The sequence below is a fragment of the Colius striatus genome, chromosome 4 (genome assembly GCF_028858725.1).
Source record: "Colius striatus isolate bColStr4 chromosome 4, bColStr4.1.hap1, whole genome shotgun sequence".
Classification (NCBI taxonomy): Eukaryota; Metazoa; Chordata; class Aves; order Coliiformes; family Coliidae; genus Colius; species Colius striatus.
The window spans coordinates 29,241-55,509 of NC_084762.1; the positions used below are offsets into that span (position 1 = coordinate 29,241).

At 61.8% G+C, this 26,269-nt stretch overlaps 1 protein-coding gene across 1 annotated transcript in view; it reads left to right on the top strand.

Moving 5' to 3' along the window:
• The window catches only part of LOC133625292 (leucine-rich repeat-containing protein 14-like), a 34,473-nt gene continuing 8,204 nt past the window's right edge, over positions 1 to 26,269 (top strand). Inside the window, 3 exon segments of the mRNA XM_061994817.1 lie at positions 1 to 43; positions 19,568 to 19,647; positions 19,731 to 19,895. Of these exon segments, the coding sequence (XP_061850801.1) occupies positions 1 to 43; positions 19,568 to 19,647; positions 19,731 to 19,895 (288 nt within the window).

Here is a 26,269-nt window from a genome sequence, read left to right on the forward strand (position 1 = left end):
ATGGCGAATGGTTGTGCCTTTATGTCCGGCAGAAATGCCAGCGGTGAGTCTGCTCTGAGGCCCCGTGCCCTTTATATATAAAATAAACTGAGAGATTTGTCTATTGCAACACTTCGCACCCTTGTCTATAGTTTAAGTAATTCTTTTCAACTCTCCCTGCGTAACATGCTTTAGTTTCCGTGCTTTTAGTCTGTACCACCTGTATTGCAGTGGAGCTATGTCCCAAATAGGATAGAATGACAGAACAGAATTAGGGCCTGCGAGAATCCCTTCTCAAAAATGTCTCTGGTCACAAAGCAAATTGTTTACTGTAAGCTCCTGACAAGTTGGTTGGGGAGTCGAGTGCTGAATTACTTTATTTTCCCCACAACAATCAACAATAGAAAGTGGGAGAAGCAAAGAAAAGAATGAGAGGGAGACAAAGAGGGAAAAGGTACGATAGTCACCACCACCTCCTGTCCCGGTGCCACCCGCAGCTCTGACCCCTCATTGTCCCTGTGCCCACACCGTGTCCCCCCACCGTCCCTGTGCCCACACTGTGTCCCCTCATTGTCCCTGTGCCGACACCGTGCCCTCACCATCCCTGTGCCCACACCGTGTCCCCTGATTGTCCCTGTGCCCACACTGTGTCCCAAACCATCCCTGTGCCCACACCGTGTCCCCCGAGCATCCCTCTGCCCACACTGTGTCCCCTCACCATCCCTGTGCCCACACACCATGTCCCCTCAACATCCCTGTGCCCACACCGTGTCCCCCCACTATCCCTATGACCACACCGTGTCCCCCCACCACCCCTGTGCCCACATCATGTCCCCTGATTGTCCCCGTGCCCACACTGTGTCCCACACCATCCCTGTGCCCACACGGTGTCCCACAACATCCTTACGCCTACAGCGTGTCCCCTCATCATCCCTGTGCCCACTCCGTGTCCCACACCATCCCTATTCCCAGACCATGTCCCCTCATTGTCACTGTGCCCACACCATGTCCCACACCATCCCTGTGCCCCCACTGTAGCCCCCCACCATCCCTGTGCCCCCACACCATGTCCCCTCACCATCCCTGTACCCACACCATGTCCCACACCATCCCTGTGCCCACTCCGTGTCCCACACCATCCCTATGCCCACACCATGTCCCCTCACCATCCCTGTGCCCACACTGTGTCCCCCCACCATCCCTGTGCCCCCACACCATATCCCCTCACCATCCTTCTGCCCACACTGTGTCCCCTCATTGTCCCTGTGCCCACATCGTGTCCCACACAATCCCTGTGCCCACACCGTGTCCCCCCATCATTCCTGTGCTCACACTGTGTCCCCTCAGGATCCCTGTGCCCACACCGTGTCCCACACCATCCGTGTGCCCACAGCGTGTCCCCTCATTGTCCGTGTGCCCACACTGTGCCCTCACCATCCCTGTGCTCACACCATGTCTCCTCATTGTCCCTGTGCTTACACCGTGCCCTCACCATCCCTGTGCCCACACCGTGTCCCCTCACAATCCCTGTGCCCACACCGTGTCCCCCCACCGTCCCTGTGCCCCCACACCAAGTCCCACACTATACCTGTACCCACACTGTGTCTCCTCACCATCCCTGTGCCCACACCATGTCCCCTCATTGTCCCTGTGCCCACACTGTGTCCCACACCATCCTTGTGCCCACACCATGTCCCACATCATCCCTGTGCCCAAACCATGTCCCCTCACAATCCCTAAACCCACAGTTTCCCCACACCATCCCTGTGCCCCCACACCATGTCCCCTCATTGTCCCTGTGCCCACACTGTGTCCCACACCATCCTTGTGCCCACACCATGTCCCACATCATCCCTGTGCCCAAACCATGTCCCCTCACAATCCCTATACCCACAGTTTCCCCACACCATCCCTGTGCCCCCACACCATGTCCCCTCACCATTCCTGTGCCCACACCGTGTCCCACACCATCCCTGTGCCCACTCCCCTCACCACCCCCTTCTCCCCTCACCACCCCCTTCTCCCCTCACTACCCCCGTGTCCCCTCACCTCCCCCATGTCCCCTCACCCCCCTCGTGTACCCTCACCATCCCTGTGCCCACACTGTGCCCCTCACCATCCCTGTGCCCACACCGTGCCCCACACAATCCCTGTGCCCACACCGTTTCCCCTCATTGTCCCTGTGCCCACACCGTGCCCTCACCATCACTGTGCCCACAGCGAGTCCCACACCATCATTATGCCCACACCATGTTCCCTCACCATCCCTGTGCCCACACTGTGTTCCCTCTACATCCCTGTGCCCAAACTGTGTCCCCACACCGTCCCTTTGCTGACATCATGTCTCCTCACCCTCCCTGTGCCCACACCATGTCCCTTCACTATCCCTGTGCCCACACCGTGACCCACACCATCCCTATACCCACACCGTGTCCCCTAATTGTCCCTGTGCTGACACCGAGACTCCACCATCGCTGTGCCCACACTGTGTCCCTCACCATCCCTGTGCCCACACCGTGTCCCGTCATTGCCCCGGTGCCCACACCATGTCCCACACCATCCTTGTGCCCACACAGTGTACCCTCACAATCCCTTTGCCCACACCGTGTCCCCCCACAATTCCTGTGCCCACACTGTGTGCCCTCACCATCCCTGTGCCCACTCCGTGTCCCCTCACCACCCGCTGTGTCCCCTCACCAGTCCCATGTCCCCTCGCCATCCCCATCTCCCCTCACCATCCCCATCTCCCCTCACCATCCCTGTGCCCACACTGTACCCGTCACCATCCCCTTGTCCCCTCCCCATACCGTTCTCCCCTCACCACCCCCTTGTCCCCTCATCACTCCCGTGGCCCCTCACCTGCCCCATGTCCCCTCACCACCCCCTTTTCCCCTAAACCTCCCCTTCTCCCCTTACCATCCCCATCTACCCTCACCATCCCATTCTCCCCTCACCACCCCCTTCTCCCCTCACCCCCCCATGTCCCCTCACCATCCCCTTTTCCCCTCACCACCCCCGTGTCCCCTCACCACCCCCATGTCCCCTCACCATTCCCTTCTCCCCTCACCACCCCCGTGTCCCCTCACCAGCCCCTTCTCCCCTCACTATCCCCTTCTCCCCTCACCACCCCCATGTCCTCTCACCATGCCCTTGTCCCCTCACCACCCCCGTTTCCCCTCACCAGCCCCATGTCCCCTCAACCCCCACTTGTCCCCTCACCATCCCCGTGTCCCCTGACCATCCCCTTTTCCCCTCACAACCCCCGTGTCCCTTCACCACCCCCGTGTCCTCTCACCAGCCGCATGTCCCCTCACCCCCCCGTGTACCATCACCATCCCTGTGCTCACACTGTGCCCCTCACCACCCCCTTCTCCCCTCACCATCCCCTTCTCCCCTCACCATCCCCTTCTCCCCTCACCATCCCCTTCTCCCCTCACCATCGCCTTCTCCCCTCACCATCCCCGTGTCCCCCCTCATCGTGTCCGCAGCCCCCCGTCGCCCTCCATCATGCCATGCCAATGCCCTCAGACCATCCTGAAGCTGCTGGTGACGGGCTCGGCGCCCTCTCGCACGCGGTACTGATGCCCATCCTGCAGTACCCGCTGTACTCGGCCACCATCGCCGAGCTGGGGGCCTTGCAGCTCGGCTACTACCTGGACGAGGAACGGTGCTGGGCACTGGCGCTGAGTGAGCTGCGGCGGGCGCTGGCCGAGGGCCGCCGGCACTGCTGCCCACGGGTGCTGTGCATCATCAACCCTGGCAACCCCACCGGTACCCTGCGGCACCAAGGGCTGGGACGGGACCCCAGGGGTGGGACGGGACCACAGGGTTGGGATTGGATGGAACTGGATAGGACCCCAGGGTTGGGATGGGATGGGATGGGATGGGACCACAGGGGTGGGATGGGATGAGATGGGACTCCAGGGGTGGGATGAGTCCCCAGGGTGGGATGGGATGGGACCCCAGGAGTGGGATGAGTCCCCAGGGGTTGGATGGGATGGGACTCCAGGGGTGCGATGGGATGGGACCCCAGGGATGGGATGGGATGGGATGGTACTGGATGGGACACCAGGGTTGGGATGGGACCCCAGGGGTGGGACCTCAGGGGTGGGATGGGATAGGACTGGGATGGGACCCCAGGGGTGGCATACGACCCCAGGGGTGGGACGGGACCCTGACGTTGGGATGGGACCCCAGGGATGGGAATTTAGGGCTGGGATGGGACCCCAGGGTTGGGATGGGACTGGATGGGACGGGTTGGGACCCCAGGGGTGGAATGGGATGGGACCCCAGGGGTGGAATGGGATGGGACTCCAGGGTTGGGATGGGACGGGATGGGAACCCAGGGTTGGGATGGGATGGGACCTTAGGGGTGGGACCTCAGGGGTGGGATGGGACAGGACTGGGATGGGACTCCAGGGGTGGGATGAGACTGGGATGGGACCCCAGGGGTGGGATGCGACCCCAGGGGTGGAACCCCAAGGGTGGGATGGGACCCTGAGGTTGGAATGGGACCCCAGGGATGCGACTTCAGGGGTGGGATAAGACCCCAGCGGTGGGATGGGACTGGATTGGACCCCAGGGGTGGGATGGGACCTTAGGGCTGGGATGGGACTGGATGGGACACCAGGGTTGGATAGGTCCCCAGGGGTGGGATGGGATGGGACCCCAGGGGTGGGATGGGACCCCAGGGGTGGGATGAGTCCTCAAGGGGTGATGGGCTGGGACCCCAGGGGTGGGATGGGTCCCCAGGTGTGGGATGGGATGGGATAGGATGGGATGGGATGGGATGGGATGGGATGGGATGGGATGGGACCCCAGGGGTGGGATGGGACCCCAGGGGTGGGATGGGACCCCAGGGGTAGGATGGGACGGGATGGGATGGGACCCCAGGGTTGGGATGGGTCCCCAGGTGTGGGATAGGATGGGATGGGACCCCACGGGTGGGATGGGACCCCAGGGGTGGGATGGGATGGGACCTTAGGGGAGGGACCTCAGGGGTGGGATGGGATAGGACTGGGATGGGACTCCAGGGGTGGGATGGGAACCCAGGGGTGGGATGGGAGGGGACCGCAGGGGTGGGATGCGACCTCAGAGGTGGGATGGGACCCCAGGGTTGGGGTGGGATGGGACCCCAGGGTTGGGATGGGACCCCAGGGTTGGGATTGGATGCGACCCCAGGGTTGGGGTGGGATGGGACCCCAGGGTTGGGGTGGGATGGGACCCCAGGGTTGGGGTGGGACCCAATGTTTGGGATGGGATGGAATGGGACCCCAGGGGTGGGATGAGTCCCCAGGGGTGGGATGGAATGGGATGGGATGGGACTGGATGGGACCCTAGGGTTGGGATGGGATAGGATCCCAGGGGTGGGACCTCAGGGGTGGGATGGGATAGGACTGGGATGGGACCCTAGGGGTGGGATGAGACTGGGATGGGACCCTCATTCTTCCTGTGCCCACACTATGCCCCTCACCATCCCTGTGCCCACACTGTGTCTCACACCATCCCTGTGCCCACAGCGTGTCCCCTCATTGTCACTGTGCCCACACCGTGTCCCACACCATCCTTGTACCGACATCATGTCCCACACCATCGCTGTGCCCACACCTTGTCCCACATCATCCTTATGCCCACACCATGTCCCCTAACCATCCCTGTACCCACACCGTGTCCCCCCACCTTACCTATGCCCACACTGTGTCCCCTCACTATCAATGTGCCCGCACCATGTCCCATAACATCCCTGTGCTGACACCATGTCCCTCACCATCCCTGTACGCACACCGTGTCCCCTCATTGTCCCTGTGCCCACACCGTGTCCCCCCACCTTACCTATGCCCACACTGTGTCCCCTCACTATCAATGTGCCCACACCATGTCCCATAACATCCCTGTGCCGACACCATGTCCCTCACCATCCCTGTGCCCACACTGTGCCCCCACACCATCCCTGTGCCCACACAATGTCCCCTCATTGTCCATGTACAGTGTCCCACACCATCCCTGTGCCCACACCGTGCTCCACACCATCCCTGTGCCCATACCATGTCCCCTCACCATCCCCTTCTCCGCTCACCATCCCCGTGTCCCCTCACCACCCCCGTGTCCCCGCACCTGCCCCGCGCCCCGTCACCACCCCCTTGTCCCCTCAACCTCCCCTTCACCCCTCACCACCCGCTGTGTCCCCTCACCACCTCCATGTCCCCTCACCATTCCCTTCTCCCCTCACCATCCCCTTCTCCCCTCACCATCCCCGTGTCCCCTCACCATCCCCGTGTCCCCTCACCCCACCCGTGTCCCCTCACCAGCCCTGTGACCCCTCACGACCCCCATGTCCCCTCACCTGCCCAATGTCCCCTCACCAACCCCTTGTACCCTGACCCCCCTGTGTCCCCTCACCCCCCCGTGTCCGCACACCATCCCCTTCTCCCCTCACCCCCCCCGTGTCCCCTCATCATCCCTTTCTTCCCTCACCATGCCCTTGTCCCCTCACCCCCCCCGTGTCCCCTCACCAGCCCCTTCTCCCCTCACCAGCCCCATGTCCCCTCAACCCCCACTTGTCCCCTCACCATCCCCTTTTCCCCTCACAACCCCCATGTCCCCTCACCACCCCCGTGTCCCCTCACCCCCCCGTGTACCATCACCATCCCTGTGCTCACACTGTGCCCCTCACCACCCCCTTTTCCCGTCACCATCCACGTGTCCCCTCACCATCCCCGTGTCCCCCCCCATCGTGTCCGCAGCCCCCCGTCGCCCCCCATCATGCCATGACAATGCCCTCAGACAATCCTGAAGCTGCTGGTGACGGGCTCGGCGCCCTCTCGCACGCGGGTGCTGATGCCCATCCTGCAGTACCCGCTGTACTCGGCCACCATCGCCGAGCTGGGGGCCGTGCAGCTCGGCTACTACCTGGACGAGGAACGGTGCTGGGCACTGGCGCTGAGTGAGCTGCGGCGGGCGCTGGCCGAGGGCCGCCGGCACTGCTGCCCACGGGTGCTGTGCATCATCAACCCTGGCAACCCCACCGGTACCCTGCGGCACCAAGGGCTGGGACGGGACCCCAGGGGTGGGATGGGTCCCCAGGGGTGGGAAAGGATGGGACCCCAGGGGTGGGACGGGACCCCAGGGGTGGGATTGGATGGAACTGGATAGGACCCCAGGGTTGGGATGGGACGGGATGGGAACGCAGGGTTGGGATGGGATGGTACTGGATGGGACACCTATGTTGGGATGGGATGGGACCTTAGGGGTGGGACCTCAGGGGTGGGATGGGATAGGACTGGGATGGGACTCCAGGGGTGGGATGAGACTGGGATGGGACCCCAGGGGTGGGATGCGACCCCAGGGGTGGAACCCCAAGGGTGGGATGGGACCCTGAGGTTGGAATGGGACCCCAGGGATGCGACTTCAGGGGTGGGATAAGACCCCAGGGGTGGGATGGGACTGGATTGGACCCCAGGGGTGGGATGGGACCTTAGGGCTGGGATGGGACTGGATGGGACACCAGGGTTGGATAGGTCCCCAGGGGTGGGATGGGATGGGACCCCAGGGGTGGGATGGGACCCCAGGGGTGGGATGGGACTCCAGGGGTGGGATGGGACTCCAGGGGTGGGATGGGATGGGACCCCAGGAGTGGGATGGGACTGGATGGGTCCCCAGGGGTGGGATGTGACCCCAGGGGTGGGACCCCAAGGGTGGGATGGGACCCTGAGGTTGGAATGGGACCCCAGGGATGGGACTTCAGGGGTGGGATGGGACCCCAGGGTTGGGATGGGACTCCAGGGGTGGGATGAGTCCCCAGGAGTGGGATGGGATGGGACCCCAGGGGTGGAATGGGACCCCAGGGGTGGGATGGGATGGGACTGGATGGGACCCCAGGGTTGGGATGGGTTCACAGGGGTGGGATTGGACCCCAGGGGTGGGAGGGGTCCCCAGGGGTGGGAGGGGACTGGATGGGACCCCAGGGTTGGGATGGGATGATACCCCAGGGGTGGGATGGGATGGGACCCAGGGGTGGGATGGGATGTAATGGGATGGGATCCCAGGGGTGGGATGGGATCGGACCCCATGGGTGGGATGGGATGGAATGGGATGGGATAGGACTGGGATGGTAATCCAGGGGTGGATTGAGACTAGGATGGGACCCCAAGGGTGGGATGCGACCACAGGGGTGGGATGGGATGTGACCCCAAGGGTGGGATGGGATGGGACCCCAAGGGTGGGATGGGATGGGACCCCAGGGGTGGGATGGGATGGGACCCCAGGGGTGGGATGGGAGGGGACCGCAGGGGTGGGATGTGACCTCAGAGGTGGGATGGGACCCCAGGGTTGGGATGGGATAGGACCCCAGGGGTGGGATGGGACCTCAGGGGTGGGATTGGATGCGACCCCAGGGTTGGGGTGGGATGGGACCCAATGGTTGGGATGGGATGGAATGGGACCCCAGGGGTGGGATGAGTCCCCAGGGGTGGGATGGAATGGGATGGGATGGGACTGGATGGGACCCTAGGGTTGGGATGGGATAGGATCCCAGGGGTGGGACCTCAGGGGTGGGATGGGATAGGACTGGGATGGGACCCTAGGGGTGGGATGAGACTGGGATGGGACCCTCATTGTTCCTGTGCCCACACTGTGCCCCTCACCATCCCTGTGCCCACAGCGTGTCCCCTCATTGTCACTGTGCCCACACCGTGTCCCACACCATCCTTGTACCGACATCATGTCCCACACCATCGCTGTGCCCACACCTTGTCCCACATCATCCTTATGCCCACACCATGTCCCCTCACCATCCCTGTGCCCACACCGTGTCCCCTCATTGTCCCTGTGCCCACAGTGTGCCCTCACCATCCCTGTGCCCGCACCGTGTCCCACACCATCCTTGTGACCACATCGTGTCCCACGCCATCGCTGTGCCCACACCTTGTCCCACACCATCCTTATGCCCACACCATGTCCGACACCATCCCTGTGCCCACACCGTGTCCCCTCATTGTCCCTGTGCCCACACCGTGTCCCCCCACCTTACCTATGCCCACACTGTGTCCCCTCACTATCAATGTGCCCGCACCATGTCCCATAACATCCCTGTGCCGACACCATGTCCCTCACCATCCCTGTGCCCACACTGTGCCCCCACACCATCCCTGTGCCCACACAATGTCCCCTCATTGTCCATGTACAGTGTCCCACACCATCCCTGTGCCCACACCGTGCTCCACACCATCCCTGTGCCCATACCATGTCCCCTCACCATCCCCGTGTCCCCTCACCATCCCCGTGTCCCCTCACCACCCCCGTGTCCCCGCACCTGCCCCGCGCCCCGTCACCACCCCCTTGTCCCCTCAACCTCCCCTTCACCCCTCACCACCCGCTGTGTCCCCTCACCACCCCCATGTCCCCTCACCATTCCCTTCTCCCCTCACCATCCCCTTCTCCCCTCACCATCCCCGTGTCCCCTCACCATCCCCGTGTCCCCTCACCCCACCCGTGTCCCCTCACCAGCCCTGTGACCCCTCACGACCCCCATGTCCCCTCACCTGCCCAATGTCCCCTCACCAACCCCTTGTACCCTGACCCCCCTGTGTCCCCTCACCCCCCCGTGTCCGCACACCATCCCCTTCTCCCCTCACCCCCCCCCCGTGTCCCCTCATCATCCCTTTCTTCCCTCACCATGCCCTTGTCCCCTCACCCCCCCGTGTCCCCTCACCAGCCCCTTCTCCCCTCACCAGCCCCATGTCCCCTCAACCCCCACTTGTCCCCTCACCATCCCCTTTTCCCCTCACAACCCCCATGTCCCCTCACCACCCCCGTGTCCCCTCACCCCCCCGTGTACCATCACCATCCCTGTGCTCACACTGTGCCCCTCACCACCCCCTTTTCCCGTCACCATCCACGTGTCCCCTCACCATCCCCGTGTCCCCCCCCATCGTGTCCGCAGCCCCCCGTCGCCCCCCATCATGCCATGACAATGCCCTCAGACAATCCTGAAGCTGCTGGTGACGGGCTCGGCGCCCTCTCGCACGCGGGTGCTGATGCCCATCCTGCAGTACCCGCTGTACTCGGCCACCATCGCCGAGCTGGGGGCCGTGCAGCTCGGCTACTACCTGGACGAGGAACGGTGCTGGGCACTGGCGCTGAGTGAGCTGCGGCGGGCGCTGGCCGAGGGCCGCCGGCACTGCTGCCCACGGGTGCTGTGCATCATCAACCCTGGCAACCCCACCGGTACCCTGCGGCACCAAGGGCTGGGACGGGACCCCAGGGGTGGGATGGGTCCCCAGGGGTGGGAAAGGATGGGACCCCAGGGGTGGGACGGGACCCCAGGGGTGGGATTGGATGGAACTGGATAGGACCCCAGGGTTGGGATGGGACGGGATGGGAACGCAGGGTTGGGATGGGATGGTACTGGATGGGACACCTATGTTGGGATGGGATGGGACCTTAGGGGTGGGACCTCAGGGGTGGGATGGGATAGGACTGGGATGGGACTCCAGGGGTGGGATGAGACTGGGATGGGACCCCAGGGGTGGGATGCGACCCCAGGGGTGGAACCCCAAGGGTGGGATGGGACCCTGAGGTTGGAATGGGACCCCAGGGATGCGACTTCAGGGGTGGGATAAGACCCCAGGGGTGGGATGGGACTGGATTGGACCCCAGGGGTGGGATGGGACCTTAGGGCTGGGATGGGACTGGATGGGACACCAGGGTTGGATAGGTCCCCAGGGGTGGGATGGGATGGGACCCCAGGGGTGGGATGGGACCCCAGGGGTGGGATGGGACTCCAGGGGTGGGATGGGATGGGACCCCAGGAGTGGGATGGGACTGGATGGGTCCCCAGGGGTGGGATGGGACCCCAGGGGTGGGATGAGTCCCCAGGACTGGGATGGGATGGGACCCCAGGGGTGGGATGCGACCTCAGGGGTGGGATGGGATCCCAGGGTTAGGATGGGACTGGATGGGACCCCAGGGTTGGGATGGGATGGGACCCTAGGGGTGGGATGAGTCCCCAAAGGTGGGATGGGACCCCAGGGGTGGGATAGGACCGCAGGGATGGGATGGGATGGGACCCCAGGGGTGGGATGGGTTCTCAGGCGTGGGATGAGTCCCCAGGGGTGGGATGAGTCCCCAATGGTGTGATGGGATGGGACCCCAGGGGTGTGATGGGACCTCAGGGGTGGAATGGGACCCCAGGGGTGGGATGGGATGGGACTCCAGGGGTGGGATGGGATGGGACTGGATTGGACCCCAGGGTTGGGATGGGTCCCCAGGGGTGGGATGGGATGGGACGGGACCCCAGAGGTTGGATGGGACCCCAGGTGTGGGATGGGACCTCAGGGGTGGGATGGGATCGGACCCCAGGGGTGGGATGGAATGGGATGGGATGGGATTGAATGGGACCCTAGGGTTGGGATGGGATGGGACCTTAGGGGTGGGACGGGATGGGATGGGACCTTAGGGGTGGGACCTCAGGGGTGGGATGGGATAGGACTGGGATGGGACTCCAGGGGTGGGACGAGAGTGGGATGGGACCCCAGGGGTGGGATGTGACCCCAGGGGTGGGACCCCAAGGGTGGGATGGGACCCTGAGGTTGGAATGGGACCCCAGGGATGGGACTTCAGGGGTGGGATGGGACCCCAGGGTTGGGATGGGACTCCAGGGGTGGGATGAGTCCCCAGGAGTGGGATGGGATGGGACCCCAGGGGTGGAATGGGACCCCAGGGGTGGGATGGGATGGGACTGGATGGGACCCCAGGGTTGGGATGGGTTCACAGGGGTGGGATTGGACCCCAGGGGTGGGAGGGGTCCCCAGGGGTGGGAGGGGACTGGATGGGACCCCAGGGTTGGGATGGGATGATACCCCAGGGGTGGGATGGGATGGGACCCAGGGGTGGGATGGGATGTAATGGGATGGGATCCCAGGGGTGGGATGGGATGGGACCCCATGGGTGGGATGGGATGGAATGGGATGGGATAGGACTGGGATGGTAATCCAGGGGTGGATTGAGACTAGGATGGGACCCCAAGGGTGGGATGCGACCACAGGGGTGGGATGGGATGTGACCCCAAGGGTGGGATGGGATGGGACCCCAAGGGTGGGATGGGATGGGATGGGACCCCAGGGGTGGGATGGGAGGGGACCGCAGGGCTGGGATGTGACCTCAGAGGTGGGATGGGACCCCAGGGTTGGGATGGGATAGGACCCCAGGGGTGGGATGGGACCTCAGGGGTGGGATTGGATGCGACCCCAGGGTTGGGGTGGGATGGGACCCAATGGTTGGGATGGGATGGAATGGGACCCCAGGGGTGGGATGAGTCCCCAGGGGTGGGATGGAATGGGATGGGATGGGACTGGATGGGACCCTAGGGTTGGGATGGGATAGGATCCCAGGGGTGGGACCTCAGGGGTGGGATGGGATAGGACTGGGATGGGACCCTAGGGGTGGGATGAGACTGGGATGGGACCCTCATTGTTCCTGTGCCCACACTGTGCCCCTCACCATCCCTGTGCCCACAGCGTGTCCCCTCATTGTCACTGTGCCCACACCGTGTCCCCACACCATCCTTGTACCGACATCATGTCCCACACCATCGCTGTGCCCACACCTTGTCCCACATCATCCTTATGCCCACACCATGTCCCCTCACCATCCCTGTGCCCACACCGTGTCCCCTCATTGTCCCTGTGCCCACAGTGTGCCCTCACCATCCCTGTGCCCGCACCGTGTCCCACACCATCCTTGTGACCACATCGTGTCCCACGCCATCGCTGTGCCCACACCTTGTCCCACACCATCCTTATGCCCACACCATGTCCGACACCATCCCTGTGCCCACACCGTGTCCCCTCATTGTCCCTGTGCCCACACCGTGTCCCCCCACCTTACCTATGCCCACACTGTGTCCCCTCACTATCAATGTGCCCGCACCATGTCCCATAACATCCCTGTGCCGACACCATGTCCCTCACCATCCCTGTGCCCACACTGTGCCCCCACACCATCCCTGTGCCCACACAATGTCCCCTCATTGTCCATGTACAGTGTCCCACACCATCCCTGTGCCCACACCGTGCTCCACACCATCCCTGTGCCCATACCATGTCCCCTCACCATCCCCGTGTCCCCTCACCATCCCCTTCTCCGCTCACCATCCCCGTGTCCCCTCACCACCCCCGTGTCCCCGCACATGCCCCGCGCCCCGTCACCACCCCCTTGTCCGCTCACCACCCCCTTGTCCCCTCAACCTCCCCTTCTCCCCTCACCATCCCCATCTCCCCTCACCACCCGCTGTGTCCCCTCACCAGTCCCATGTCCCCTCGCCATCCCCATCTCCCCTCACCATCCCCATCTCCCCTCGCCATCTCCCCTCACCATCCCTGTGCCCACACTGTACCCGTCACAATCCCCTTGTCCACTCACCATCCCCGTGTCCATTCACCATACCATTCTCCCCTCACCACTCCCTTGTCCCCTCACCATCCCAGTGTCCCCTCACCATCCCAGTGTCCCCTCACCACTCCCGTGGCCCCTCACCTGCCCCATGTCCCCTCACCACCCCCTTTTCCCCTCAACCTCCCCTTCTCCCCTCACCATGCCCGTCTCCCCTCACCATCCCCTTGTCCCCTCACCCCACCCGTGTCCCCTCACCACCCCCATGTCCCCTCATAATCCCTTTCTTCCCTCACCACGCCCTTGTCCCCTCACCACCCCCGTGTCCCCTCACCTGCCCAATGTCCCCTCACCCGCCCCATGTCCCCTCACCCGCCCCTTCTCCCCTCACTATCCCCTTCTCCCCTCACCACCCCCGTGTCCCCTCACAATCCCCGTGTCCCCTCAACATGCCCTTATCCCCTCACCACCCCCGTGTCCCCTCACCAGCCGCATGTCCCCTCACCCCCCCGTGTACCATCACCATCCCTGTGCTCACACTGTGCCCCTCACCACCCCCTTCTCCCCTCACCACCCCCTTCTCCCCTCACCATCCCCTTCTCCCCTCACCATCCCCTTCTCCCCTCACCATCCCCATGTCCCCTCACCATCCCTGTGTCCCCCCCCCATCGTGTCCGCAGCCCCCCGTCGCCCTCCATCATGCCATGCCAATGCCCTCAGACCATCCTGAAGCTGCTGGTGACGGGCTCGGCGCCCTCTCGCACGCGGGTGCTGACGCCCATCCTGCAGTACCCGCTGTACTCGGCCACCATCGCCGAGCTGGGGGCCGTGCAGCTCGGCTACTACCTGGACGAGGAACGGTGCTGGGCACTGGCGCTGAGTGAGCTGCGGCGGGCGCTGGCCGAGGGCCGCCGGCACTGCTGCCCACGGGTGCTGTGCATCATCAACCCTGGCAACCCCACCGGTACCCTGCGGCACCAAGGGCTGGGACGGGAGCCCAGGGGTGGGATGGGTCCCCAGGGGTGGGAAAGGATGGGACCCCAGGGGTGGGATGGGACCCCAGGGGTGGGATGGGATGGGACTGGATGAGAGCCAAGGGTTGGGATGGGATGGGACCCCAGGGGTGGGATGGGATGGGACCCCAGGGGTGGGATGGGATGGGACCCCAGGGGTGGGATGGGACCTCAGGGGTGGGATGGGACCCTGAGGTTGGGATGGGACCCCAGGGATGGGACTTCACGGGTGGGATGGGACTCCAGGGGTTGGGATGGGACCCCAGGGGTGGGATGGGAGGAGACCCTAGGAGTGGGATGGGATGGATGGGATGGGATCCCACGGGTGGGATGGGACCTCAAGGATGGGATGAGACCCCAAGGGTGGGATGGGATGGGAGTGGCTGGGAACCCCAGGGTTGGGATGCGACCACAGGGGTGGGATGGGACACCAGGGGTGGGATGGGACCTCAGGGATGGAACCCGAGGGGTGGGATGGGACCCTGAGGTTGGGATGGGACCCCAGGGATGGGATGGGTCTCCAGGGTTGGGATGGGATGGGACCCCAGGGGTGGGATGGCATGGGACTGGATGGGACCCAAGGTTTGGGAGGGGATGGGACCCCAGGGGTGGGATGGGATGAGTCCCCAGGGGTGGGATGGGACCCTAGGGGTGGGATGGGACTGGATGGGACCCCAGGGGTGGGATGGGACCCCAGGGGTGGGGTGGGATGGGATTGGATGGGACTGGATGGGACCCCATGGGTGGGATGGGACCTCAGGGGTGAGATGGGATGGGACCCCAGGGGTGGGATGGGATGGGACCCCAGGGGTGGGATGGGATGGGACTGGCTGGGACCCCAGGGGTGGGATGGGATGGGACCCCAGGGGTGGGATGGGATGGGACTGGATGGGACCCCAGGGGTGGGATGGGATGGGACCCTAGGGGTGGGATGGGATGTGATGGGACCCCAGGGCTGGGAGGAGTCCCCAGGGGTGGGATGGGATGTGATGGGACCCCAGGGGTGGGATGGGATGTGATGGGACCCCAGGGTTGGGATGGGATTGGATTGGATGGGACTGGATGGGACCCCAGGGGTGGGATGGGATGGATGGGATGAGATCCCAGGGGTGGGATGGGACATCAGGGATGGGATTGGACCCCAGGGGTGGGATGGCATGGGACTGGATGGGACCCCAGGGGTGGGATGGGATGGGACCCTAAGGGTGGGATGGGATGTGATGGGACCCCAGAGCTGGGATGAGTCCCCAGGGGTGGGATGGGATGGGACCCCAGGGGTGGGATGGGATGGGACCCCAGGGGTGGGATGGGATGGGATTGGATGGGACTGGATGGGACCCCAGGGTTGGGATGGGACCCCAGATGTGGGATGCGTCCCCAGTGGTGGGATGGGACCCCAGGGGTGGGATGGGATGGGACCCCAGGGGTGGGATGGGATGGGATTGGATGGGACTGGATGGGACCCCAGGGTTGGGATGGGACCCCAGATGTGGGATGCGTCCCCAGTGGTGGGATGGGACCCCAGGGGTGGGATGGGATGGGACCCCAGGGATGGGATGGGATGGGACCGTGGGATGGGACTTCAGGGGTGGGATGGGTCGGGACCCCAGGAGTGGGATGGGATGTGATGGGACCCCAGGAATGGGATGAGTCCCCAGGGGTGGGATGGGACCCCAGGGGTGGGATGGGATGGGATTGGATGGGACTGGATGGGACCCCAGGGTTCGGATGGGACCCCAGGGGTGGGATGGGAGGGGATGGAATGGGACCCCAGGGGTGGGATGGGAGGGGACCCGAGGGGTGGGATGGGATGGATGGGATGAGATCCCAGGGGTGGGATGGGACATCAGGGATGGGATGGGACCCCAGGGGTGGGATGGGATGGGACCCCAGGGGTGGGGTGGGATGGGACTGGCTGGGACCCCAGGGTTGGGATGGGACCCCAGGGGTGGGATGGGATGGGACCCCAGGGGTGGGATGGGACCTCAGGGGTGGGATGGGACCCCAGGGATGGGACTTGAGGGGTGGGATGGGACTCCAGGGTTGGGATGGGACCCCAGGGGTGGGATGGGATGGGAGTGGATGGGACCCAGGGTTGGGATGGGATGGGACCCCAGGGGTGGGACCTCAGGAGTGGGATGGGATAGGACTGGGATGGGAATCCAGGGGTGGGATGAGACTGGGATGGGACCCCAGGGGTGGGATGCGACCCCAGGGGTGGGACTGGACCCTGAGGTTGGGATGGGACCCCAGGGATAGGACTTCAGGGATGGGATGGGTCTCCAGGGTTGGGATGGGATGGGACCCCAGGGGTGGGATGGGACCCCAGGGGTGGGATGGGATGGGACTGGATGGGACCCAAGGGTTGGGAGTGGATGGGACCCTAGGGGTGGGATGGGATGTGATGGGACCCCAGGGGTGGGATGGGATGGGATGGGACCCCAGGGGTGGGATGGGACGGGATGGGACCCCAGGGGTGGGATGGGACGGGATGGGACCCCAGGGGTGGGATGGGACCCCAGGGGTGGGATGGGACTGGATGGGACCCCAGGGGTGGGATGGGACCCCAGGGGTGGGATGGGATGGGACCCCAGGGGTGGGATGGGATGGGACCCCAGGGCTGGGATGGGATGGGACTGGATGGGACCCAAGGGGTGGGAGTGGATGGGACCCTAGGGGTGGGATGGGATGTGATGGGACCCCAGGGGTGGGATGGGATGTGATGGGACCCCAGGGGTGGGATGGGATGTGATGGGACCCCAGGGGTGGGATGGGACCCCAGGGGTGGGATGGGATGGGACTCCAGGGGTGGGATGGGACTGGATGGGACCCCAGGGTTGGGATGGGACCCCAGGGGTGGGATGAGTCCCCAGGGGTGGGATGGGAGGGGACCCCAGGGGTGGGATGGGATGGGACCCTAGGGGTGGGATGGGATGGGACCCCAGGGGTGGGATAGGATGGGACTGGATGGGAAACCAGGGGTGGGATGGGATGGGACCCTAGGGGTGGGATGGGATGTGATGGGACCCCAGGGCTGGGATGAGTCCCCAGGGGTGGGATGGGACCCCAGGAGTGGGATGAGATGTGATGGGACCTCAGGGGTGAGATGGGATGGGACTGGATGGGACCCCAGGGTTGGGATGAGTCCCCAGGGGTGGGATGGGATGGGGCCCCAGGGGTGGGATGGGGCGCCAGGGGTGGGATGGGACCCCAGGTTTGGGATGGGATGGAACTGGTTGGGACCCCAGGGATGGGATGAGTCTCCAGGGGTGGGATGGGACCCCAGGGGTGGGATGGGACCCCAGGGGTGGGATGGGATGGGACCCTAGGGATGGGATGGGACTGGTTGGGACCCCAGGGGTGGGATGGGATGGGAACCCAGGGATGGGATGGGTCCGTAGGGGTGGGATGGGACTCCAGGGGTCGGATGGAATGGGATGGGATGGTACTGGATTGGACCCCAGGGTTGGGATGGGATGGGAACCCAGGGGTGGGATGGGATGGGACCCCAGGGGTGGGATGAGTCCCCAAGGGTGGGCTGGGATGGGATGGGACCCCAGGGGTGGGATGCGTCCCCAGGGGTGGGATGGGACCCAAGGGGTGGGATGGGATGTAATGGGATGGGATGGGACTGGATGGGACCCCAGGGCTGGGATGGGACCCCAGGGGTGGGACCTCAGGGGTGGGATGGGATAGGACTGGGATGGAACCCCAGGGGTGGGATGTGACCACAGGGGTGGGACCCCAGGGGTGGGATGGGACCCTGAGGTTTGGATGGGACCCCAAGGATTGGAGTTCAGGGGTGGGATGGGACCCCAGGATTGGGATGGGACTGGATGGGATCCCAGGGGTGGGATGGGATGGCATGCGACCCCAGTGGTGGGATGAGTCCCCAGAGGTGGGATGGGATGGGACCCCAAGGGTGGGATGGGACCCCAGGGGTGGGATGGGATGGGACCCCAGGGGTGGGATGGGATGGGACCCCAGGGGTGGGACAGGATGGGATGGGACCCCAGGGGTGGGATGGGGCCCCAGGGGTGGGATGGGATGGGATGGGGCCCCAGGGTGGGATGGGATGGGACTGGTTGGGACCCCAGGGGTGGGATGGGATGGGACCCCAGGGGTGGGATGGGATGGGACCCCAGGGGTGGGATGGGATGGGATGGGGCCCCAGGGTGGGATGAGTCTCCAGGGGTGGGATGGGATGGGACCCCAGGTGTGGGGTGGGTCCCCAGGTGTGGGGTGGGATGGAACCCCAGGGGTGGGGAGGGACTGGATGGGACCCCAGGGGTCAGATGGGACCCCAGGGGTGGGACCTCAGGGGTCGGATGGTATAGGACTGGGATGGGACTCCAGGGGTGGGATGAGACTGGGAAGGGACCCCAGGGGTGGAACCCCAGGAGTGGGATGGGACCCTGAGGTTGGCATGGGACCCCAGGGATGGGACTTCAGGGGTGGGATGGGATGGGACCCCAGGGATGGGATGGGATGGGACTGGGATGGGACCTCAGGGGTGGGATGGGACCCCAGGGGTGGGATGGGACCCCAGGGGTGGGATATCAGGGATGGGATGGGATCCTGGGACTGGGATGGGACCCTGGGGATAGGACCCTGGGGCTGGGATGGGACCCTGAGGTTGGGATGGGACTTCTGGTACCAGGGCTGTGAGCTCCCAGTGCCCTCCCAGTCCCATTCTGAGACCCCCAGTGCTTTACTGGTCCTACTAAGACCTCCAAAACATACCCAAGAACTGGGTTGAGACCCTCCAAAAGCCATAGGAAGTGGGACTGAGTCCCCTCAAATCCATTAGGAGTGGGGTGAAGGCCCCAAAACCCATCAGGAGCAGGGGCTAAGCCCCCCCAAACCCATCAGGAGTGGGGATGACTCTCCTCCCAAATCTATAGGGAGGCAGGTTGGGTCCCCCAAACCTATCAGGAGAGGGGGTCTAAGCCCCCCCATACCCATGGGAAACTAGACTGAGTCCCCTAAAACCCATCAGGAGTGGGGCTGAGCCCATACCCCAAACCCATAGGGAGCAAGACTGGGCCCCCAAACCTATCAGGAAAAGGGATTGAGCCCCCCAAAACCCATCAGGAGCAGGACTGGGCCCCCCAAACCCATGGTGGGAGTGGGACTGGACCCCCCCACTCCGCTATGCCAACCTCCCCCCTTCTCCCCCCTCCCAGGGCAGGTCCAGAGCCGTCAGTGCATTGAGGCCGTCATCAAATTCGCCTTCGAGGAGAGGCTCTTCCTCATGGCTGACGAGGTGAGTGGGACCCTCAGACTCGGGGGGTATGTGAGGTGGACCCCAACATCTAGGTAACCCCACCAGTTTCCCCCCTCCTCCAGGTGTACCAGGACAACATGTATGTGCGGATCCTTCACTCCTTCCAGATGCTGCTACTGAGTTTCTGGCCGCCCTACCAGGACTCTGTGGACCCCACCTCCTTCCACTCCATCTCAACTTTCTCCGATCTCCACGGCTTCCCCCCCACCCCGAGGTGGCACCACAGGGTCCTCCCCGAGCCACTGAGTCTGCCACCACAGTCCTGGGAGCCACAGAGTGATGGTCGTGGAACCCCATGGGCCTCAAGGGTGGTGATGGAAAGAGGCTGGAGGTCCCGTGGGGTTGGGATGGTGATGCCATGGTCCTGTGGAGCCCACGGGGTGAGATGTGATGCCATGGTTCTGTGGAGCCCACGGGGTGGGGATGGTGATGCCATGGTCCTGTGGAGCCCACGGGGTGGGGATGGTGATGCCATGGTCCTCTGGAGCCTATGGGATGGGGATGGTGATGCACAAAAAGGCCCCGTGGAGATGTTTATTAGGGTGGTTCTGACGACAGGGAGCCTCCAGGGGCATCTGATGTCAGAGGGTCCTGGTGCCAGGGGGGAAACTCCTCACCTTGTCCCCCTTAAAAGCCCCTCATGGCTCGGGGTGGACAGTGTAGACCTCGACCTCACAGAGAGTGAACTGCTCCTCCCGGCCCAGGATGGTGACGGTGACGTAGCGGCCGCGGAGGCCGTGGCAGCAGATGGTGCTGAGCGACCCAGGACTGGCATCTGTGATGATGCCACAGCTGCAGGGAGCAAACCACAGAATCATTTGGGTTAGAAAAGCCCTTTGAGCTGCAGGAGCCCAGCCCTGAGCCCTCACCCTGCCACAGCCACCACTGACCCACAGCCCTCAGCACCTCAGCTCCAGGGCTTTGGGGTCCCTCCAGGGCTGGGCACTCCCCCAGCTCCCTGGGCAGCCTGGCACAGGGGCTGACACCCCTCTCAGGGAAACAGTTCTGCCTCAGCTCCAGCCTCAGCCTCCCCTGGGGCACCCTGAGCCCCTTTCCTCTTGGCCCGTCACTCACTAGCTGGGAGCAGAGACCGACCTCCAGCTCGCTGCAGCCTCCTGGCAGAGATTTCACCACCAAAACCCCAATATTCTATCTTTTTGTCCAAACACCACCACAAAAACACTACTTTTTTTTCCCCTCAAATCACCTCCCCAATTTTCCCCTCAGAACTCCACCAAAATCACACTTTTTCCCCCTTAAAACTCCACCAAACCCCAACATTTCCCTTCAAAACTCACAAAAAGCTCACTTTTCCCCTCAAAACTACACCAAAGCCCAACTTTTTTGTCAGAAGCCCACCAAAGCACCACTTTTCCCCTCAGAACCCCATCAAAAACCCAATTTCGCCCTCAAAACCCCACCGAACCTCCACTTTTCCACTCCAGACTCCACCAAGCCTGCACTTTTCCCCTCAGAACCCCACCAATCTCCACTGTTCCCCCTCAGCAGACCACCAATCCCGCTCTTTTCTCCTTAAAACTCTACAAAAAACCCATTTTCCCCTCAAAACCCCACCAAAACCCCACTTTTACCCTCAAAAACCCACCAACCCCCCACTTTTTCACTCCAAGCTCTACCAAAACCCCACTTTTTCCCTCAACACTCCACCAAAACTCCACTTTTCATCTGAAAACTCCACCAAAACTTCATTTATCCCCTCAAAGCTCCTCCAAATTCCCACTTGTTCCTCAGAAGTCCACAAACCCTCCACTTTTGCCCTCAAAACTCTGCCAAAACCCATTTTTCCCCTCAGAACCGCACCAAAAACTTACCTTTACCCTCAAAAATCCTCCAAATCGCCACTTTTTCACTTCAAACTCCACTAAAACCCCTTTTCTTCTCAACACTCCACAAAACCCCCACTTTTCCCCTCAGAGCTCCACTCAAATCCCACTTGTATCTCAGAAATCCACCAAAACCCCACTTTTCACCTCCAAGCTCCTCCCAATTCCCACTTGTTCCTCAGAAATTCACAAACTCCCCTCTTTTCCTCTCAAAACTCCACTTTTCCCCTCAGAACCCCATCAAAAACCCACTTTCGCCCTCAAAACCCCGCCGAACCTCCACTTTTCCACTCCAGACTCCACCAAGCCTGCACTTTTCCCCTCAGAACCCCACCAATCTCCAGTGTTCCCCCTCACCAGACAACCAACCCCACTCTTTTCTCCTTAAAACTCCACCAAAACCCATTTTTCCCCTCAGAACCACACCAAAAACCTACTTTTACCCTCAAAAATCCACCAAATCGCCACTTCTTCACTCCAAACTCCACTAAAACCCCGTTTCCCCTCAACACTCCACCAAAACCCCACTTTTTCATTCCACACTCCAGTAAAACCCACTGTTCTTCTCAACACTCCACAAAAAAACCCACTTTTCATCTGAAAACTCCACCAAAACTCCACTTTTCCCCTCAGAACCCCATCAAAAACCCACTTTCACCCTCAAAACCCCACCGAACCTCCACTTTTCTACTCCAGACTCCACCAAGCCCGCACTTTTCCCCTCAGAACCCCACAAATCTCCACTTTTCCCCCTCAGCACACAACCAACCCCACTCTTTTCTCCTTAAAGCTCTACAAAAACCTTTATTCCCCTCAGAACCCCACAATAAAACACTTTTCCCCTCAAAACCCCACCAAACCCCCACTTTTCCCCTCAGAACCCCACAAATCTCCACTTTTCCCCCTCAGCAGACCACCAACCCCACTCTTTTCTCCTTAAAGTCCACCAAACCCCGACTTTTCCCCTCAACACTCCACCAAAACCCCACTTTTCCCCTCCAAGCTCCTCCCAATTCCCACTTGTTCCTCAGAAATTCACAAAACCCCTCACTTTTCCTCTCAAAACTCCACCTTTCCCCTCAGAACCCCATGAAAAACCCACTTTGCCCCGCCGCCCCTCCCCATCCCCGCCCCCCGCAGCGGGCACCTGGCCGGGCTTCCTCCGCTGCTCCCGGACAAAAGCCGCTTCCCAGCTCTTCAGCAGGGCCTTGACCTCCCGCTGCCGCTCCATGGCGTGCGGAGCGGGGCCGTTCCCCGGCCCGGGGGGATCCGAGACCTCCCGGAGCCGCGCAGGGACCGCAGCGTCTGGGGCTCAGATCGAACTTCCCGCTGCCGCCGCCCTTCAGCCAATAAGAAGGGAGGAAGCGATGACAGACACGGCGGCAGCCAATGGGCGGGCGAGGATGGCAGGCGGCACCTAGTAACGACGCCGGGCCCGCCTTCCGTGGTGAAACTCTCGCTCTGATTGGCGGAGGGGCGGTGCCGGGGTGCAGTGCCAATGCCTGGAAGCGCGGCCGTGAGGGGCCCGGCGGGAGCGGGGCGGCGGGCGGGAGGTGAGCTGAGGGGTCCCCGGGGACTGGGGGCCGTGAGGGCAGCAGAGGGGTCCCCGGGGATTGGGGGGGGGGGGTGAGGGCAGCTGAGGGGTCCCCGGGGATTGGGGGGGGGTGAGGGCAGCTGAGGGGTCCCCGGGGATTGGGGGGGGGTGAGGGCAGCTGAGGGGTCCCCGGAGATTGTGGGGGGTGAGGGCAGCTGAGGGGTCCCCGGGGATTGGGGGGGGGGGTGAGGGCAGCTGAGGGGTCCCCGGGGATTGGGGGCGTGAGGGCAGCTGAGGGGAACCCCGGGGATTGGGGGGCGTGAGGGCAGCTGAGGGGAACCCCGGGGATTGGGGGGGGTGAGGGCAGCTGAGGGGGACCCCGGGGATTGGGGGGGGTGAGGGCAGCTGAGGGGGGCCTCAGGGATTGGGGGGCGTGTGGGCAGCTGAAGGGGACCCCGGAGATTGGGGGGGCGTGAGGGCAGCCAAAACTCCACTTTTCATCTGAAATCTCCACCAAAACTGCATTTTTCATCTTAAAACCCCACCAAAACCCCACTTTTCCCCTTAAAACTCCACAAAAACTCATTTTCCTTTCAGTGGACCACCAAACCCTCTCTTTTTCCCTCAGAACCACAAGACACCCCGCTTTTGCCCCAAATATCCACCAAACCCACACCTTACCACTCCAAAGTCCACAAAATCCCACATTTGCCCTTAAAAATACACCAAACCCACACTTTTAATCTAAAAACCCCACCAAAACTCCACTTTTCCCCTCAAAGCTCCTCCAAAATCCCACTTGTTCCTCTTAAGTCCACCAAATCCCCACTTTTCTTCTCAAACCTCCACTTTTCCACTTAAAACTCCACCAAAAAATCCATTTTCCGCCTCAGAATCCCATCAAAAATCCACTTTCGCCCTCAAAAACCCATTGAACCTCCAATTTTCACTCCAAGCTCCACCAAAACCCCACTTTTTCCCTCAACACTCCACCAAAACTTCACTTTCCCCCTCAAAGCTCCTCCTAATTCCCACTTGTTCCTCAGAAGTCCACAAATCCCCCACTTTTGCCCTCAAAACTCTGCCAAAACCCAGTTTTCCTCTCAAGACTACACCACAATCCCACTTTCTCCCCACAACACCATCAAAACCCAATTCTTTCCTCTCAGAATCTCACCAAAACCCCACTTTTGCCCTCAACACTCCACCAGAACCTTACTTTTCCCCTTAAAACCCCACAAAAACTCATTTTCACCTCAGATCCACACCAAAAACCTACTTTTACTCTCAAAAATTCATCAAATCCCCACTTTTTCACTTCAAACTCCACTAAAACCCCTTTTCTTCTCAACACTCCACAAAACCCCCACTTTCGCCCTCAACGCTCCACAAAACCCCCACTTTTTCACTCCAAACTCCAGTAAAACCCACTGTTCTTCTCAACACTCCACAAAAAACCCCACTTTTCATCTGAAAACTCCACCAAAACTCCACTTTTCCCCTCAGAACCCCATCAAAAACCCAATTTCGCCCTCAAAACCCCACCGAACCTCCACTTTTCCACTCCAGACTCCACCAAGCCTGCACTTTTCCCCTCAGAACCCCACCAATCTCCACTGTTCCCCCTCAGCAGACCACCAATCCCGCTCTTTTCTCCTTAAAACTCTACAAAAAACCCATTTTCCCCTCAGAACCCCACCAAAACCCCACTTTTACCCTCAAAAACCCACCAACCCCCCACTTTTTCACTCCAAGCTCTACCAAAACCCCACTTTTTCCCTCAACACTCCACCAAAACTCCACTTTTCATCTGAAAACTCCACCAAAACTTCATTTATCCCCTCAAAGCTCCTCCAAATTCCCACTTGTTCCTCAGAAGTCCACAAACCCTCCACTTTTGCCCTCAAAACTCTGCCAAAACCCATTTTTCCCCTCAGAACCGCATCAAAAACTTACTTTTACCCTCAAAAATCCTCCAAATCGCCACTTTTTCACTCACAACTCCACTAAAACCCCTTTTCTTCTCAACACTCCACAAAACCCCCACTTTTCCCCTCAGAGCTCCACTCAAATCCCACTTGTATCTCAGAAATCCACCAAAACCCCACTTTTCACCTCCAAGCTCCTCCCAATTCCCACTTGTTCCTCAGAAATTCACAAACTCCCCTCTTTTCCTCTCAAAACTCCACTTTTCCCCTCAGAACCCCATCAAAAACCCACTTTCGCCCTCAAAACCCCGCCGAACCTCCACTTTTCCACTCCAGACTCCACCAAGCCCGCACTTTTCCCCTCAGAACCCCACCAATCTCCAGTGTTCCCCCTCACCAGACAACCAACCCCACTCTTTTCTCCTTAAAACTCCACCAAAACCCATTTTTCCCCTCAGAACCACACCAAAAACCTACTTTTACCCTCAAAAATCCACCAAATCGCCACTTCTTCACTCCAAACTCCACTAAAACCCCGTTTCCCCTCAACACTCCACCAAAACCCCACTTTTTCATTCCACACTCCAGTAAAACCCACTGTTCTTCTCAACACTCCACAAAAAAAACCCACTTTTCATCTGAAAACTCCACCAAAACTCCACTTTTCCCCTCAGAACCCCATCAAAAACCCACTTTCACCCTCAAAACCCCACCGAACCTCCACTTTTCTACTCCAGACTCCACCAAGCCCGCACTTTTCCCCTCAGAACCCCACAAATCTCCACTTTTCCCCCTCAGCACACAACCAACCCCACTCTTTTCTCCTTAAAGCTCTACAAAAACCTTTATTCCCCTCAGAACCCCACAATAAAACACTTTTCCCCTCAAAACCCCACCAAACCCCCACTTTTCCCCTCAGAACCCCACAAATCTCCACTTTTCCCCCTCAGCAGACCACCAACCCCACTCTTTTCTCCTTAAAGTCCACCAAACCCCGACTTTTCCCCTCAACACTCCACCAAAACCCCACTTTTCCCCTCCAAGCTCCTCCCAATTCCCACTTGTTCCTCAGAAATTCACAAAACCCCTCACTTTTCCTCTCAAAACTCCACCTTTCCCCTCAGAACCCCATGAAAAACCCACTTTGCCCCGCCGCCCCTCCCCATCCCCGCCCCCCGCAGCGGGCACCTGGCCGGGCTTCCTCCGCTGCTCCCGGACAAAAGCCGCTTCCCAGCTCTTCAGCAGGGCCTTGACCTCCCGCTGTCACTCCATGGCGTGCGGAGCGGGGCCGTTCC